The sequence below is a fragment of the Protobothrops mucrosquamatus genome, unplaced genomic scaffold, assembly GCF_001527695.2.
Source record: "Protobothrops mucrosquamatus isolate PMUCROS unplaced genomic scaffold, P.Mucros_1.0 scaffold3175, whole genome shotgun sequence".
Taxonomy (NCBI): Eukaryota; Metazoa; Chordata; class Lepidosauria; order Squamata; family Viperidae; genus Protobothrops; species Protobothrops mucrosquamatus.
Window position 1 is genome coordinate 76,453 of NW_015389174.1, and position 19,577 is coordinate 96,029.

At 35.4% G+C, this 19,577-nt stretch overlaps 1 protein-coding gene across 1 annotated transcript in view; it reads left to right on the forward strand.

Moving 5' to 3' along the window:
• The window catches only part of DNAH12 (dynein axonemal heavy chain 12), a 95,759-nt gene extending 76,362 nt beyond the window's left edge, over window positions 1-19,397 (forward strand). The window contains exons 51-68 of the mRNA XM_029286246.1: window positions 995-1,187; window positions 1,777-1,969; window positions 2,680-2,852; window positions 3,275-3,415; window positions 4,730-4,888; window positions 5,724-5,868; window positions 6,823-6,973; window positions 9,386-9,639; window positions 10,148-10,288; window positions 10,912-11,049; window positions 11,455-11,688; window positions 12,015-12,203; window positions 13,952-14,055; window positions 14,287-14,491; window positions 14,624-14,761; window positions 16,707-16,798; window positions 17,891-17,958; window positions 18,802-19,397. Coding sequence (XP_029142079.1) covers window positions 995-1,187; window positions 1,777-1,969; window positions 2,680-2,852; window positions 3,275-3,415; window positions 4,730-4,888; window positions 5,724-5,868; window positions 6,823-6,973; window positions 9,386-9,639; window positions 10,148-10,288; window positions 10,912-11,049; window positions 11,455-11,688; window positions 12,015-12,203; window positions 13,952-14,055; window positions 14,287-14,491; window positions 14,624-14,761; window positions 16,707-16,798; window positions 17,891-17,958; window positions 18,802-18,992 — 2,909 coding nt within the window. The 3' untranslated portion in view covers window positions 18,993-19,397. The remainder of the gene's footprint in view (window positions 1-994; window positions 1,188-1,776; window positions 1,970-2,679; window positions 2,853-3,274; window positions 3,416-4,729; window positions 4,889-5,723; window positions 5,869-6,822; window positions 6,974-9,385; window positions 9,640-10,147; window positions 10,289-10,911; window positions 11,050-11,454; window positions 11,689-12,014; window positions 12,204-13,951; window positions 14,056-14,286; window positions 14,492-14,623; window positions 14,762-16,706; window positions 16,799-17,890; window positions 17,959-18,801) is intronic.
• The last annotated feature ends 180 nt before the right edge of the window (window positions 19,398-19,577 follow it).

A 19,577-nucleotide genomic window follows, 5' to 3' on the forward strand; every position in this document is an offset into this window, starting at 1 on the left:
GGGAATAGTTCTTGAGCCTTAAGTCTTAAGTCCTCCCGAACCTCCAAAGGCCACTGGGAGGGCCATCAGGGGCCACCGGGACCGCCAAAAGAGCCGCCCGAAGGCCACCGAGGCTAGAATGGCTTGCCCAGGGGCCATTTGGGAGGGCCGTCGGGGCCGCTGGTCCAGTTCTTAAAGGCCACCGCGGCTACCAGAAGGCATGTGTTGCAGTGTGTTGCAATATCTTCAATGCAGATATTCCCATGGTGTGAGTAGAAGGCAGGAAGGGACCAATAGTGTTAGCAAGACAAATCTAAATAAGTACAAAGGTTTATTTTATTTGGATGGAGATAAGACAAGGCAAAGATGTGCCAGGGATTAACTGAATGGAAGAGGGAGTGTCATGAGGTACAAGATTATCACAGAAGCAGAAGATGACATACTTGACCAAAATGCAAAAACAAAGGCTTATCAGAGTGAGTGTTGCAAATAATAAACCTAATGTAGAGGTTCCCAAATTTTCCTGATTCACAGGGCTTCTAGCAGTTCCCACACTATGCACTGTGATGCACTAGGACCCATGGCCCACAGTTTGGGATTTGCAGACCTAAGAAATAAAATCAAGGGGGACAAGAAAAAAAACACAACATGAATTTCTTATTAACTTTCAGTTTGTAACATTTTGCTGACTTGAGCAAGCACAGATCTATCTACATTTGGGGTCTTCATGGATGTCTCTATTAGCAACCTTGGGACTTCAATACTATTCTTTTATTTTCTTTTGTTTTATTTTAAAATGCTATTTTAAGACTAGTTGTGCAGTAGAGAAATGGAACCAGTGCTACATGAATCCAAGGGTATCCCAAACTATCATTGAACGTGATATCCGAATACAGTTATAATCTCTTTAACTATCATATGTGTAATTTATTTTACATTATTAAACTGCTAAACTTGCTGCCAGTTAAAGGCTGTTGGTGTAGAAAACAAATGCTTTTTTTTCCTTTAACACTAGGGGGCATGGATTGCATTCGACTTGGTGAAACAATAATTGAATATTCTTTTGATTTCAAATTTTATATTACCACCAAATTAAGGAATCCACATTATTTACCTGAATTAGCAACAAAGGTTTCTTTGCTAAATTTTATGATTACTCCAGAAGGACTAGAAGATCAACTTTTAGGCATTGTTGTTGCCAAGGAAAGGTAAGTGTTTGAGCTTTCCTCAGGAGATTTAATTCATAAATAAAATTCAATTTCATTCTAATTCAGGAAAGAATTATTGAACATGCATGCATACATATAAGTATATCCATGAACATATGCACATGCATAGGTAATTAAATAATAGGTACAGACTTTTCAGAGAGACCAAATTTAATTTTTTTAATTAAAAAATAAGAGACATGGGTATTAACTTGTGAGCTGAAGTGTGCATTCTTCTTGTACAATAATAAGTATGAGGTAATAGAAGAAATCTTTATCAATGTTCTGTATTTGGAATACTAAGGTGATTGGAAGCAGCAGACTACAGTGTATTGAAGCTATGATAATATGTCCCTTGCAATTGCCTGTATGCCAGTACGGAGCCTGTCCTAACTTTGATAGCTTGATTGAACTAAATAGCATATGAAAGAACATGCACGAGTCTACTAATAGTTTTATAGAATCATTTAATCCAANTTTAAAAGAAATATTTAAACATAATTGTGGCCAACAAACTTGACATAAAAAGAACAAAAGAATCTAAAAAACAAAACAACCCACTAACAAAAAAGGGTATTTGTCATTTTAGGCCAGAATTAGAGGAAGAACGAAATGCTCTTATCCTTCAGTCAGCTGCCAATAAGAAACAACTAAAAGATATAGAAAATAAAATTTTAGAAACACTGCAGTCTTCTGAAGGTAATATTTTAGAAGATGAAAGTGCAATTACTATCTTGGACTCGGCAAAAATAATGTCTAATGAAATTACAAAGAAACAGCAGGTAAGCAACTTCAGATTTCGCAATAATAGCTATAAATAATGATTAATGTGTTGATCCCAAAGCCAAACACACCCCTAGTGGTGCATAGCAATGCTGTAATAACAGTAGCATTCTGTGTGCAATTAAGCCAGCCAGTCATCTAAAATTATGGCATATTTTTTTTAAAAAAATGCACTTTGATCACTTGTACCAGCTGGCCAATTTATATTTTGTTTATCTTAATCTACTCTATTTCTCTGTCCTTTCCCATAGGATTATAATATATGGGTTGCAAAATCAGATGACCAGTAAATATTCCCAAGACTTTCTATAGTTCACATATGATAATTAGCCTCTTGCTATCTCATGGCAGACAAAGAATAGATGCAAGAAAATATGACTTTGCTGGCCTCCAAGGAGTCTGCATAGTAGCCAGGAATATTGCTCTGGTGGGAAGAAAGTGGGAAGGGTCAAAGAAATGATGACAACAGAAGCAAACTTTCAAGCCTGTTTTCTTTTTCTTGGTGGCCAAACTCTCTCTGTGTGTGTGTCTGTGTGTTTCTGTCTGTGTGCACATGTGTGCTCACTGTCGCATGTGCGTAGGAGATATGGAGGTGAGCAACAGGGCACTGGTGATTGTGATGGTATAATGCAAGAAACACTGTGGTAAGAAAAGGCTTTGTTCGATGCTTAGAATTTATGTCAATAACTAAGAAATGTATTTTCTTTAGATTGCAGAAAAAACTGAAATTAAAATAGCACAGTCTCGCGAAGGCTACAGACCCATTGCAAAGCATTCATCTGTATTGTTTTTTAGTATTGCTGATCTGGCTAATATAGACCCAATGTACCAATATTCTCTCAGTTGGTTTGTAAACCTTTATATCAACTCTATTCATGACAGGTGAGCGGTAATTGTGTTCGAGTATTTAGTTTTTCAAAATATGCCTGTTTTAAACTTATTTATAGTTTTAAGTGGTACATTTTTTTCTGAAAATGGTGGTTTTTCTCTTTGTTTGTATGTAAACATTTATAATCTGTAAGCCACCCAGATTTGCTTTATAGGGGAAATGGGCAATATAAAATATTAATTAAAAATCATTTCAAGTTGTAGATAAATATTTAATAGCCCCAGAAGTTCTTAACAAATCAAGAATTTTTTTCTCCCTCTTTTTCTATTTTTCTTTTATTTTGTAATTACATAAGCCTAGTCAGGTGTACATATTGTTGATACTGCAATATGTTCCAGTTAAATCAATATATGAATATGTATCTTTTTATTTATTGGGTATGCACTTTCTAAATATGTGTTTCTATTTTTAATAGCAACAAGTCTAAAATTTTGGAAAAAAGGCTACGATATCTAAACGACCATTTCACATACAACTTGTATTGCAATGTTTGTCGCTCCCTGTTTGAGAAGGATAAGTTGCTGTTTTCATTTTTACTCTGCTGTAATCTTCTGATGTAAGAGGCTCTAGAATTTTTAATATATTAAGAGAATGTTGATTATTTATCTCGTAGCATCTTAAATATTAGGAAATGTTGTATTTCTAGTAGTAGCATGTTTGCACTTGCAAATCATGGATGCAAAGAAGGTGTTAAAATGCCTCTGCATACCAGAATAAATTGAATTGGGATTCAATTGAGCTGGGGTTTAGTAATTCAATCCCATTAAATATTTTATGAAATATATCATTTATCCAAATATTTTTTGTTTGCTCTACTTTCTTCTACCTTCTATAGCTCATGTAGATTTTCAGTGTTGCCTCGTTAGTTTTTCTCATAAGAATCTTTGCTGTGATTCTTGGGTTTTCCAGCCCACTATTGCTATTGCAGAATCACACTCAAAGCCTGCAAACACATTGACATGAATATGCCATGCAGTTCTTGCACAAGTCAGTCTTGTCACATAGAGGACTCCAGCATGGTATTTGGATGTGTTTTCCATGAAGTCTTCATCAATAAAGGATCTCTAATCACTTAAGATAATGGTAAAATGTCTGTGGGGTTCTCAGTCATCCAGATCATGGTTGTCCCAAAGGTGTTTTTTTTTTTGAACGGCAACTGGACTTTCTTGATTTTTCTTGAAGACCTTTTCCTTCTCCAAGAAGCGTCTTCAGTTCTAATTAACTGGTGGGAAAGGAAGGATTTATACTCTTTTCAGTTATCCAGTCATTAGCACTTTGGCAGTCATTGAAACCACCTGGGAATTAATGATACAAGTAGTCCCCAACTTACAACCACAATTGAGCCCAAAATTTCTGTTGCTAAGTGAAACATTGTTAAGTGAATTTGCCCCATTTTACGACCTTTCTTACCACAGTTGTTAAGTGAATCACTGCAGTTGTTAAATTAGTAACAGTTGTTAAGTAAATCTGGCTACCCCATTGACTTTGCTTGTCAGAAGGTTGCAAAGGGTGATCACGTGACCCTGGGACAGTGTGACCTTCATAAATATGAACCAACTGCCAAGCATCCAAATTTTGACCATGTGGCCATGGGGATAGATACTACAACAGTTATGTGTGAAAAACAGTCATAAGTCATTTTTTTCAGTGCTGTTGTAATTTTGATTGGTCATAAATGAACGGTTGTAAGTTGAGAACTACCTATAGTGAAGATTAGACAATTATGGGTAGTGAATTCTGGCATACTTAGTAATTTCTAGATAATATATACATAGATATATACAAAAAGTTTGTTTTAAAGCCTCAATTGCATTTTAAGCTAAAATAATAGTGTGTTTCTTAAATTGTACTTGGTTGTTTTTTAAAACAGGGCTAGGAAAGAAATTGAACATCAGGAGTTTATGTTTTTATTAACTGGAGGGGTTGGTCTCAAGAGCAAATTCAAGAACCCTGATCCATCTTGGTTACAAGATAAAAGTTGGGACGAAATATGTCGTGCAAGTGATATGTCTGCTTTTAAAGGATTACGGTACAATAGCAACTCTTTTATAATTGTTTTTGGGGGAGGGATAAGCATTTTATAATATAGAAGTTATGGTGTGTTTTGTGCAAATTAACATGCAAAGAGTGTAGCTTTGCTTTGTATCTCACCCAGATTTGTTTCTGAGATTTCAATGAAACAATTGTTATTCAATGTCTTTGCTGAAAAAAATGTAAAATGGATTTGAGGCCTTCACAAAATGTCAGTTTTCCCAGAAACCACTTGAGGACTTCTCTTTAATCTTATTATATCATTTTTTACTTTTTAATTTTCTCATCTGCCTCTCTCCAATTTCTCAAATTTTTCTGCCTCTTCTTTTCCAGACAGTGTACAGTTTACTCTTTACTTCCATGCTCCCAATGTAGCAATGTGGTATTTCTTCACAAAAAAAGGTGGACAATCTATGGCCTTGCATGCCACATGAAGGCCTCAAATCCATTTCAGGAGCTCCTGAAATATAACTAACTTACATATGATACAGAATGTTATTATTAAATACAGTTTTTTATAAATAATTGGTCCACTCAGCAGAAAGCGAAAAACAGAATATAATAACCCCTCTCCAATGCCAATGACACTACTCTACCAGGAAAAAACCCAATAAGAAAATAAAGTACTAATGGAAGAACTCAATCATTTGGAAGCATGGTGGCAAAGAGATTTTAAATTATACTATTCTCAAAATAAACTTAGACGATATTATGCCATTACTTGCCAAATGAACTGGGCCTCCCCACTCTTACTCTAGAAGAACATCTAGAAGAGTTTTTATTCTTATATAAAATTGCAATCTAAATCTTTCAAGTTTATTTTATTGTTGTAGGAATCACGTGACTTCACAAACCAATGAATGGCGTAGTATTTATGATAGTAAAGAACCACAGACTGTTCCTTTACCCACACCATGGAATACAGACTTAAACGAAATAAAGAAAATGATTATTCTCCGATGCTTGAGACCTGACAAGGTAAAGATGATTTATGTAACATAATTTCTATTGGCAGTTAATTAAGTAGCTGTCGTTTGCGTTCCTAAATATAATTCCATTTATTTTATGTCTATCTTGCATTTTCTAAATGTAAGCATTCAAAACAGCTAACAATACAAATACAAAATGCAAAAAATAATCCTCTAGCCAATGTAAAATCTCAGAAGCACCAATAGCATTTCAACAAATGCACTGAATAAGAAAATGCTTTAGCTGATTAAGCTACCAAGAAGCCATCTTTTTTGACTGATTTTCAAATTCTGCAAAAGGTTTTAGCAGAATTTCTTCAGAATTGAATTGCTCCAATGTTGTTAAAGACTATTCAAAATCAGATTTAGTTTTGATACTGATAGCTGCCCAAAAAGGGATCCCATTAATTGGCAGAGTCAAAGAAGTCAAAGAATCATTTTAAAGTTGAATTCAAAGAGAAACTCAATTTCCTTATTATACCCAATGATAAAAGTTAATTACAAAAATATTAGATTGTCATGCATCACAGGTAAGCAAATGTGAAATCAACTATACATTTTCTTTCTAAAGATTGAAGCGTTAAGCAAATGTACTAGCACACCTGTTTCCTTCCAACATTACATGCACTATATATTGAAAGAAAATCTTCTGGTTTTAGTTATTTAACTTTTTAATTCAAGACTGTTCAAATCACATTTCATTTTAAAATAAGAAAGAAAGAAAATAGTATTACTGCTTATAAAACTAACAGTTTCAAATACATTCCTAAAATATGTAGGAAAAAAAAACCTGCCAACATGTAAGCTTTTGGATCATTGCAAAAATTTGCCACAGTATTTAGATTTGTTTGAATTATTACATATTTTAAATTATTAAATATTTACCAGTTAAGCTGCCTTGAAATAAAAACTGTATAATTTACAGCAAATCCTCTATTATGCTCACCATTTAATTTGAAAACAGATTACACCGGCTATAACAACCTTTGTGACTGATAAACTTGGAAAGAAATTTGTTGAGCCACCTCCTTTTGATCTAACAAAAAGTTACTTAGATTCAAATTCTTCAATCCCTTTAATCTTTGTGCTGTCTCCTGGAGCAGATCCTATGGCAAGTAAGTTCACTCATTATACTTGTTGTTTTTTTTCCTTACAAAAGTTTCTGTTAGTTTGGGGTTTTTTTATGTGAAGTTTCTGAATATCTTTCAAACATAGCATTTTGTAATGCAGCTTTTGGTTTATTGTTCATAAAATTGAGTTTGTGTTTTATGTTAATATAAAACTGGTCATGGTTCCAATAGATGAGACCAGAAGAAAATAATAACTCTGAGGCAATTGCATTCCTCAAAGAATACTTTTAATGGCTACATAGTGTCGGCACAGTAAAAGGTGAAACCAAGACTGAAGGCTCCCTCCCCCCAAGGCTACAAAATAACAAGTTGAATTTTCCACCCCCTATAATATATCATAAATCACAATCCCTAATTATCTACTTTGGTGGCTTTCTAATGGAAACTTGAGCCCGCCAAAACTTAGGTAGCTTGACCTTGGTTCCCACAAGGAAGTATTTGTTATGGCTAAACTAAGAGAACACATCCTCCTTCCATTGCTGTGGCAACCGAAAACGAGCAGGTTTGACAAAACCATTAAAAGATACTATATAGAGAAAATACATTTTCAAAACATTCCTAGGAATGGGGAAATTGAGTGTTGGCGAGACAAATGCCCTTTATTTTGCTGTCCTGTTTGCTTTATTTGCAACCTTCATTTATTTTTGTTTGTGACTCTTCTAAAATAAATAGCCAGTAGAAAACATAATTTAGATCTATTATGTATTACTGATGCATTAGCCAGAGCAAGAGATGAGGAAGGCAGTAATCCTCTGGAAGCACTTGATGATGATCAGATGTCCTGCTCTATAAGCAGATATTTGTCAGGACATATATGTTAAGTTGGGCAGATAAGTGGTTTTGGGGTCCTCCTGAATTTGCAGCTTCTACTGAAATAGGAAACAGAAATTACGACCAAGAATTTTTTTTTCACAGCTTTAGTATAGTTGAAACCTTCTTGAACCAGAATCTGAGCAAGGATAGCTCAAACTTTTATCACCTCTCATTTGAATTACTTCAATTTGTTGCATATCTGGCTGCCTTAAAGTTAGTTTGAAACTACAACTGATGGAGGATGCAGTTGCTGATCAAAATACCAGTAAAATCTGCTATAGTAGAATAACATTCAACTTGCATGAACTACATCGGCTATCAGTGGGTTTCTAGCTCCAATTTAAGATGCTGTTTTTCAGCTGTAATGCTCTTTATGACTTGGGTATTCTACATCAGCGTTCCCCAATCTTTTTGGCATCAGAGAACTGTTTCATGGAAGGGGTCCCCAACCCCTGAGCCGTGGACTAGTACTGGGCCATGGCATGCCAGCAATCGGTCCACACAAACAAACAGCCCCATTTGCGGGATGCAGGCAGCACACAAAACCACGCACTCTTTGGTCCACAGAAAAACCTCTCCCCATGGAACCGGTCCCTGGTGCCCAAAAGGTTGGGGACCTCTGTCATAGAAGATAATCTTTCCATGGACCCAGGGGAGGGGGGATGGTTTCAGTTTCATTCGCTTGCCCGCTGTTCATCTCCATCTGTGTGACCCAGTTCCTAACAGGCTGCGGGCCAGTATAAGTCTTTGGCCTGGGGGTTGGGGACTCCTAGTCTACATCTTTGGGGCTGCTTGCTTCAAGTTGAATCTGCAAGCCAAGAGAGAGGCTTCAGATTCTTCCCCAGAAAATGTTGAAGGGGCAGGAATCCAAAAGTAGAGTTTCTTGATTCTATCCTCTTCACTCTGGAATTGCTTTTTCTCAGATGTTGGCTTTTTCCTCATTATCTTCTTGAAAAATAATAAAAACAGTGCTTTTCCAAAGAAGTTTTAGAAGGGATTGTGGACTGATAGTAGTTTACTCAGGAGATCTGTGGACTGAAAGATCAGAAATACTGTAATCTAGTATTTATTGTACAGATTCATGATGCCTCTATGTTTTGGTTTTTATGTTGAGTATTTTCTTATAAGCCACCTGGAATTGTTTGATGAGATGGCATGGATATATGCACAAATAAATAAACATTATTTTGTAAATGTACTATTCATTATTATCTTTTCATGAGCTAAAGAGATGAGATGTGACTCAGCCTCAGAAGTTTCAGATATTATGAGCAGAAGTAGCACTAGGAGATATTACATATAATAAACTAATAATGTAACTATCTTTTCTGATGGTGTAAACATTCACATTAAACATATTTCCAAATTATGCAGTTTTTTTGTGCCTTGGTATATGTAAATTGCCCCCATATTAATCAATTCATTTGCCGCCTGAAACCTACACATGAAATGTAGATATTTATCAAATCTGATTTTGAATACAGCGCCTGGATAAACTAAAAGGCATGACTTACAAATAGTTTTAGATGTGCGTTTTATAATTAACTTCAGACAAATATTAATGTATTACTGTTTTCATGCCAGGTCTTTTAAAATTTGCAAATGACAAAAATATGATTGGAAGTAAATTTCAGTCCATCTCTTTGGGACAAGGGCAAGGACCAATAGCAACAAAAATGATTAGAGAAGGAATGGAGGAAGGGACCTGGGTTTGTTTACAAAACTGCCATCTTGCTGTTTCCTGGATGCCAATGCTGGAGAAAATCTGTGAAGAGTTTAACAGTGAAACTTGCCATTCTTCTTTCAGACTCTGGCTGACTAGTTATCCATCACCCAAGGTATTCCAAATATGAAATGCATCTGAGTATTTATAAAAATTTTGTATTCTATAATAAATAAATCTTTTATGGCTATCATCAGATAGTCCCAAAGATGTTCTCTGCAACTCATCATGGCTTTAATAAAGCTTTCATATTTCATATTTACTTATTATTAAATTTATTAGTTGCCCATCCTGGGATTCGAGGTGACACTAAGCTGCTTAAATGTGATAAGATGTGCAAATAAAAATATATATATAAATAATGCTGCTTTTTACTTAGAGAAGGAAAGATTAGATGAGGTTTTTTTGCCTTAGTGGTATCCATGCTATGTGCAGCATTTCCTGCTAATTGTCTTGACAGTGCTGGAACCTCATGGTTTGATTGATTGGTTGATTCATTGATTGATGTAGAGACACAAAAAACACCACAAACAATATTTTAAAAAGGTAGTGTATGCTGAATAATTTAAAAGAATGTTAGCAAACTTTACTGTTAGTAAAGTTATCATGCTCACTTTGCCTAGTTTCCAGTCACCATTCTTCAGAACGGTGTGAAGATGACAAATGAACCTCCTACTGGCCTCCGGCTGAATTTACTTCAGTCTTTCCTCTCTGATCCGCTTTCTGATGCCGACTTTTTTGCTGGGTGTCCTGGAAAGGAGCAGGTAACTTTCTTCCTAAAAATTAGTAAAGAGATAATTAATTAGCAAAATTACACAATTTTGCTCACCAAATATTAAAGTGTAGCTTTAAAGTATGCTTTAAAGTATGGGCCTCTATGTTTTGATTTTTGTATAAAAAGTTTGTATTCCCTGGCCTTTTTTATAAAATCTTTACTCCACATACTTGCTGATATCTCCCTGTTTTGTTATCTTTTTCCTCTGCCACAATTTCAAAAGTTTTGTATCCATCAGTACCATAATCCTACAAAACTGTTAACTTCAAGGAGGCTAAGTTCTCCATCATTGTATATTACCTGTAAGGAAGAGTCTCTCATCCAATCAATATATTAAAATAAATGCTCTGTGTGGGCTGCCTAGCAAAGCAGCAATTAGGCAAGTGGCAAGCCTTTGAAAGGATGCAGAGTAATATAAGATTTTGGTCCTGAATAAAGTGTACTGATAGGAAAAGGCAACTCATTTGGAGTTAGTGACAATATCACTGTATGGCCAAAACAACTTTTGAATGTTATTATCAGCCACGAGTTTTCTAGGTACAGAATTTTTCAGTTGTGTTTGCCTTGTCTTCTTTCCATCTGGGTTAACTGAGTGGTTTTTCCCCTTACAAGAGATGGGAGAAGCTGCTGTTTGGAGTTTGCTTTTTTCATGCCCTAGTACAGGAGAGAAAAAAATTTGGACCTCTGGGATGGAATATTCCCTACGGATTTAATGAATCAGACTTGCGAATCAGTGTCAGACAATTGCAGGTACGCCTTTTCATTGTTTCTTCCAATATCTACCCAAGGTTGTAGCAAAATGTTCATAAGCTGATTCCATTCTAAATTCATATTTGAGTAGATCCTACTACTGAGAAAGTCAGATATGCACCCAGCTTATCAGTCCGTATTTCTTGCCTAATATTTCCTTACTAAGGGAAGCTAAAAAAACTAGTAAACTTGCTTGAAACATGAGCTGTTCTGTTAAATATATTAATATTAATTTCCATGTTTCTTTGATGTTCTTTGAAGTGGGCATTCCAGAACCCTGCTGGGAAAAATAGTTCAGTCTTGAAATATTGATACTCTTTTAACAGATAAAATTTTTTAGAGAAGTTTAGAGAACACCTGAATATTGTTGTTGTCCTCTGCTGAGTATTTTGTTTACAATTTCAGTTGTTTATAAATGAGTATGAACACATCCCATTTGAAGCAATAACTTACCTTACGGGTGAGTGCAACTATGGAGGAAGAGTGACAGATGACTGGGACAGACGTCTACTACTGACTATGCTTGCTGACTTTTACAACTCAGATATAGTGGAGAATTCACATTATAAGTTTTCTCCTAGTGGCAACTATTATGCTCCCTCAAGGGGCACTTATGATGATTACATTGAATTTATTAAGGTATGCTTTTATGTACAGGGTTCATATTTTTAAAAAGATTTAGCAAGCTAAATTCATCTTGAGCACATATCTGTCTATAGACAACTGTAATATATTATCTTTATAGAAAATAGTGCCAAATGAAATCCAAATAAAAAAATATCAATGTTCAGCATGATGAATGCTGGTATAGTATTGGTTTGAGTGTAGATTTTTTTTTTTACGCTAGAAGAAAGATTTCTGCTGCTTATCTGCAGAGCTATTCAATTCTCAGATGATCTGCTAAACTAATTGATCAGATTAATATTTCCTCAGTCCTAAATAATTAATTCTGTTTTATTATCTAGAATCTTCCTGTTAGTCAGCAACCAGAAGTGTTTGGGCTGCATGATAATGTAGATATATCAAAGGATCTCCAGCAAACAAAAATCACTTTTGAATCCCTTCTGCTGACACAAGGAGGAACCAATCAAGGAGGGTCTAAAAGTGGTGGTGACAGCACTTTGTATGAAATTGCAGATGACATCCTTAACAAGGTAATATGAACTGAAATAAAATATACTATAACTGCTTCAGAATTATTTTTCTGCTGTTAGTCTAATCTAGTCTAATCTCATCTATATTGTTTAAAGTTCTCAATTTATTAAAGTATAAAAACTTCATACTGACAAAAGAAGATACATATTGTGAAAGCTATAACTTTCCCAGTTGCAACATGTTCTGAACATTGAATCATCAGAAAGAATAAATGAAGAAAAAATGCTTTTGAATTAAAGTGCTGCAGAAAATTGTTAAGAACACCATGAATTGATCATTCAATAGATAAAGCAAGGCCAGATTGTTCCCTTGCAGCCCAAGTAATGAAACTAGAAGATTTGTACACATGATGTAAAAACAAAAATCAACAGAGCAGACCGTGATGCTTGAAAAAATCAAAAGCAGGCAAAAAAGAAGCTGTCAGAAGGTAATTTGATTGGCATTATCTCTAACACCAGAATGAGCTTACAAAAGCTCATCAAAATTACTGACATGCAATCCAGGAGAGGGAATGTTTTTCCAGATCACAAAAAATATCAGAAGCAACTGAACAAACAAAAGACAGATTTTACACAGGAGGAGGAGATCCAAAGCCCAGAATGATAGAATTTAGTGCAACCTTATGAGCACGCTGAAAGATACAAATACATTGGCTCCACACCCATTTGCACTATTCAGATGACCCTGACAACACAGATAAACCTCCAGGTGGCCTCAGCAGCTCTCTGAAAGAATGCAAATGATTAGCTGTCTGCAAGGAATATAAATCCTTCCATTCCCCCACCATCCAGTCAGGGCTGAAGAAGCTTCTTGATGAGAAGCGAAAGTATACATTTAATCATAAATGTCATTGCAGTTGGAACATATTTGCTGTAACTCAAAATATGAACAACAGTTGAATTTCAATGCGAAATTCCATCATACTCAAATAAATAAAACACAACAACCCAAACAGAAAGAAATCAATAACCTCTTTGTATGAGACAAAGAACTAACATAGCAGTGTTCCAATATCTCAGGGGTTTCCACAAAGAAGACGGGGTCAAGCTATTCTCCAAAGCACCTGAAGGCAGGACAAGAAGCAACGGATTAGCAAACTAATCAAGGAGAGAAGCAACCTAGAACTAAGGAGAAATTTCCTGACTGTTAGAACAATTAACCAATGGGACAACCTGCCTCCAGAAGCCGTGAATGCTCCAACATTGGAAGTTTTTAAGAAGAGACTGGACAGCCATTTGTCTGAAATGGTATAGGGTTTCCTGCCTGAGCAGGGGGGTGGACTAGATGACCTCCAAGATCCCTTCCAACTTTATTATTATTATTATTATTATTATTATTATTATTATTATTATTATTATTATTATTATTGTTGTTGTTGTTGTTGTTGTTGTTGTTATTGGAGATGTGAATTAGGAATCTGTAATCTGGCTTGTAGACTCCATCCATAACAATGTTGTTAAAAAAATATTGTATTCCCCTAATTTTAATTTAATGGGGGGGGGAAAAGAAAGAAAATAATTTCACGTGATTTGGTTGAAAGATATTTACCTCCTTAATTGATCTTTTCATGCTCTCACTGGAATAATACTTGTGCTATATAGAATTTGTGTAATAGCAATTGGAATTTTGCAATAGGAATTTGAATTCTTTTTATTTGCCATATCTTGATTTATTATGATCATATAAATATAGTCATAAAACAAATTTACATTTGACAGAATTAAAATATGTATATCAACCTTTCTAGCTTCCAAATGATTATGATATTGAGGCAGCACTTATTAAATATCCCGTGAGATATGAAGAAAGTATGAATACGGTTCTGGTGCAAGAAATGGAACGTTTTAACAAGTAAGGGCTTTGTTTTCTTCATATTTTTATATATGCACATGGATTATATATATTATATTAAATCTAATCCTACAGTAGAAACAGTTAAGTTACAAATACGTTTTAAAGCTGTCATAAAATAATAGTATTGTTTTTTTAGAGAATAGAGAAGTACATTTGTACATGTAATTATTTGTAGGATATATAAAATTTGCAATTTGAATTATGTGTCTACATTTTTTTTACATTTAGTTTAATAAGAACCATACGCACAACTTTGGTAAATTTGAAGAAAGCGATTAAAGGATTGGTTGTGATGGATTCTGAATTAGAGGCCCTTTGCGGCAGTCTTCTTATTGGAAAAGTTGCAGAAAACTGGGCTAAACGTTCATACCCAAGTCTAAAACCACTGGGAAGCTATATTCTAGATTTTCTAGCTAGACTGAAATTCTTACAGGTAAAGCAACAAACATATAATTGATCATTTTATTATTGTGAAATAATTTACTAAAGTTATTAATAATTTGCCAATATGTTTTATATAAAATATGGTTCTAAACCAAGATTATTCTTCTATTTCTTTTCCAAGGATTGGTATGATTCTGGAAAACCATGCGTGTTTTGGCTCTCAGGATTCTTTTTCACGCAAGCATTTTTAACTGGAGCAATGCAGAATTATGCCAGGAAGTACACTATTCCTATTGATCTCTTGGGATATGAGTTTCAGGTAAAATTAAGTGGAAAGGCTGAATTTTACAGATTACTCTCATGGTTCCAATAGATGAAACTGTTAAAAGAACTTCAAGGCAAGAATTCTTCCTTAAAGAACATTTTATTAGGAAACAAAGTATTGGCACTTACATAGTTGAACCCAAAACTGAGATTCCCTCCCCCAGATACAAAGTAACAAGTTGCAATTCCCACCCTACAGACGCTGTCATAAATCACATTCCCCAATTAACGCAAAAACTTGGGCTTTTTTCCCCGGACTCCTCAGCCCGCCAAAACCTTATCACACCATGTCCTTGAGTTCCCACACTTCTACAAACTAAACCCTCAAGCATTTACCCCATCCCCCCTTCTACATCTGAACTCTAAAAGAAGAGAAAAGGCACATTAGAAGCAAAAGTAAAAAATGGCTGCTGATTCTCAGTTGTCAGAGCGACGACATCCATTGTCACAGTGTTGACAATTACATAGGAATTTGCAAAATCTGCAAAGTTTATTGGTACATAACTGTTAATTCATATGTGTACCTATTTTGATTCCTCAGTGTTTCGAAGTAGATGAAGGCAGAAACAGATACTACAATAAGTACTGGCATCCTACTTTATCGTCATCATAATAGAATATTTAAAAGCTAAGAGAAATAAGGCAGGCTGATCTTAATTGCCTTTTACTCCATCCTGTCTTTCCAGGGTAATCTAATCTTTTTGTAATACCCGCTGCATACTGTATTTAAATACGGAGATAGCCTTGGAGAAGGTACACAACAGCTATTAGGAAAACATAAATGGAGCCTGGAAAAACAGGAAGAAGTGAGGAAAAAACTACGCAGGAAATCATACAGCTCAGTTCCTCTTAAAGGAATAGCTATAGTTAAAGTTGCAGTCAGGTGGGCCATAAACGCACAAGCAAGCAGGTGCCAAGGCTGTGGTGGAGAACTTGATGTAGCTTTTTATCTTCTCCTCAGTCATTCAAAAAATTTGAAGGAGATTATTGTTTCCTTCCCAGATATTGGTAGTTCTTGCTTAAAGATCCTAACTGGGATCAGAATTTTGGTAATTAAACAAAGTAGTCATTAGGTGAAACATCAAGTGACTGAATTGTTTAGCAATGGCAGTTCCGGTAATCCTAGTTATTGTCAGTAAGCCAGAATCACACCATTGTTAGGCCAGGAGCTCGTGCTTCTGTTGCCCTGCCGTGCTCACCTCGGCTCCCCCACCATCGCTGCCTTTCTGGTTGCCTTGCATTCTGTCACCCCTGCCACTCTGCCTTCTGCTAGCTGGAGCCCAAGTGGGTATCTCTCATGTTCTTCTTGACTGGAGCTTTCGTTAGGTGGTGCTGACTGCCATCTATCAGCTTTTGCCACTTTGTGCTGCTTCAGAGACATCTATTTGCCATTTTCCTCACCTGGAACTCTCCCATTTTAATAGCAATCTAACTTAATTAGTGAAGACCTAGGGGGCAATTGAGACACTAATCATTGTTATATATGTGCAGTTGCTTTGATCCAAAGTGGGAATGGAGTTTAGAACCCCAAAACAGCATGCTTGTTGTATGTGTTAGAAGCTTGTTAAAGGAGCCATAAATTTTCCTTCAATTGGGTAGTAATCACTTAGGATGCACTTCATCATGTTTCTTTAGGGAGCTGGTGACAAGCAAAATAAGAATACCTGTGCCATGTCAGAAGAAACACTTTTCCTGCTTTGGATCCAAGTAGCTGCATATCCCTATTCATTATTAATTTAGCCACACTCACAGAAATCAAGGTCTGGATGGAACAAAGAAGAAATTTAAAGGAGAGTAATCTCTAAATACAGTACTTCCTCTGTTCATATTGGAAAAGCTAGTACTAAAATTATATTTCATTGCCAAAAAGGTCACCATATTTCCAATGAACAAATGATTGTAACATGAAAGCAACAATTTATTGTTTTCATTTTGTTCAGGTTATTCCAAAGGATACTTCAAATACTGCTCCAGAAGATGGTGTTTACATCAATGGGCTATTTTTAGATGGAGCTCGCTGGGATAGAGCAAAGTTAGTAGTAAATATGTATGGCATATACAGTGTTAAAATTGCTTCTCCACCTTTTCTTGAATACTAATTTTCAATGTATTTTTGTAACTTGACATCTTACATTCCCTTTTCCTAGCAAAATCAATAGGAGTAAAAACAGGGCCATCATACGGAGATCCAAAATGCTAGACAACCACTAACTGGCATGATGCAGAAAACCTGAACTATTTGTTGGCAAATTATTTGTTTGGGGTGACCTGGATGTTTGCAACAGAGATATGGCAATGCATTAAATTGATTTATAAAAATCATGAGATTGTAATATATATACCAGTGATGGCGAACCTTTTAGAGACCAAGTACCCAAACTGCAACCCAAAACCCACTTATGCATCGTCAGGTGCCGGGTGGGTGTGGCCAATTGGGGGGTATGGCCCATTGGGTGGGTGTGGCTGCAGTGGTAACAACAGACTGGGTGGGACTAAAAAGTTCAATCAATCAATTCCAACTTTGCAAGATCTTTTTTTCCCCGCGAGAAGTTGAAATTGACTGATTGATTGAACCTTTTTTTTTTTGTACACGGTGGCAGAGGCCTAAAGCGAAAAGGTTTTATAAAACCCAGCTGAAGGCCTAGGACTGGGGCGATGGCACGCGTGCCCACAGAGAGGGCTCTGAGTGCCGCTTCTGGCACCCGTGCCATAGGTTCGCCACCACTGATATATACTATAGGTTTTAAAGCAAATTTATCTTTAAAATATGGGAATAGTAGTAAATTTTCCCAATAATAGTACACTTTTTACCACTTCACAGCTAATAGGAAGACATTCTTCTGCACTCCCATCTTCTAACATCTGGATGATCTGTCTATTAATATTTGCTCAGATCATTGCCCTTCAATGAATTGAATAGAAAATGGCATTCACAAGTAACTTCACAAACATAACCACTCTGTGCTGAAACACTAATTCTTAATTTATGGTGGAAGATTAGATTTATGATGACTGGAGTAGCTATATTTTTCTTCTTTTTCCTAAATATGTTATATTACATAAAATTTCATTTTTTAAAACTGAATTATTGTAGTTTTCCACAATTGTTGGTTTTTTTCACCAGAGGGCTCCTAGGTGAACAACATCCCAAAATTCTCTTTGACATGATGCCCATTATTTGGATAAAACCAGGTAAGTGAATCTTTGTCAAATAGTTATTTGGAAATGTTCAGTCGGATGCAATTAGGCAGTGGAAATCTTTATCTTTATCTTTAATATATTGCATATAAGGTCATTGACTATCGCAAGAAATCTCCTTTGTAACATGACATCAAGATTCTACACAAGGATTCATTGATCTGAATATTTATCATTATTTTTAAAAACAAACCTCAAATGCCAGCATGATTGACATTTATTTCTAGGTACTAGTTTAATGTATTACTTTGACTTCTAAAGCCCTAAATCACTTTGGACTAGATATTTCCTCCCATAAAAATCTATCCAATCTTAGATGTTCTTCAGAAGGCATTATATTTATTTAAGGCATTTAACAATTAACTTTCATCCTTTTTGGTGGCTCCAGTTAATTCAGTCTGTATCTCTGGAAGTGCTCACATAGCATTGCTACTGAACTTTAGCCACTAAATCAAGGCATTTTCCTACTCCCCTTTTTACTTTTTATGTTAGTATTTGTCTGTTAGAACTTAACCATTTTTAATTATAATTTTATTTTATTCTCAAATTGCTATTGTCAAAGTGGGATGTTTTAAACATGAAAATAAATAAATCCCATCATACTCAATATAAGATGTCAGAGAGAAAGATAAGTAAGAAATTAATCCCTAATGTTTCACTTATATTCCCATGTTTAATTGCCACCTCAAGAGATGCGATGTGCGTGGTTGTTTCCCTTCAGTTTTACTCCATCTTGCTGCAGTGCAGTTTATAAGCTGTTTGTAGGCATTCAGTAGTTTTATTTAGTGGTATGCATTATTCTCAGTTATTTAACCTTATATAATTTTTCCCTTGCAGCCAAAACATCAGAGATTAAGAAATCAAATGCATATGTGTGTCCACTGTATAAGACAAGTGAACGCAAAGGAGTCCTTTCAACAACCGGGCATTCAACTAACTTTGTCATTGCAATGAAGTTGCTAACTGACCAGCTAGTCCAGCACTGGATCAAGCGAGGAGTTGCTCTACTTTGTCAGCTGGATGACTAATTATATAGAACTCAACCAGAGGAGATTAAATACTCCATATTCATATCTTTGCCTAGAACAAAGGACTTTCTAAATATTTTGATCATTCAGACTTTGAAACTGGTTACAATCTTTTCCCATAAACTGAAGCCATTCTTTTGTTTATTGATGTTTTTTCTTCTGTTCATTTATAAGAAAAGTGTTCAATATGCACAGTGTCTTATTTACTCCATCATAATTCATTTAGAAGTTGTTGAAAAATATCTTTCCTTTTGCTCAAAAATGTTGTTGCTTCCTTTCAACTCTTAACATTTGAATATCTAAAACATTTGATTGAGTCTGTGTTGATTTCTACTTCCTGGACAACTTTTCCACTTTTTTTGAGAGACTCTGGAAGGTGGGTTAGATTAAAATTGTTAACCCTCATCTCCTGCTGGAAAGAATACCCTCGGTGGACTATTCTTTCTGCATGTTTTGTGTGTATGTTTTTTAAAAAATATAAAAGCATTCCACTTTACTACTCTTATGTGGATGGCACATACCTTTAACCCAGAGTAGCTGGAATTAGTTCTTGATCATATTGTGGAAAGTGTTGCGGTGATAGCA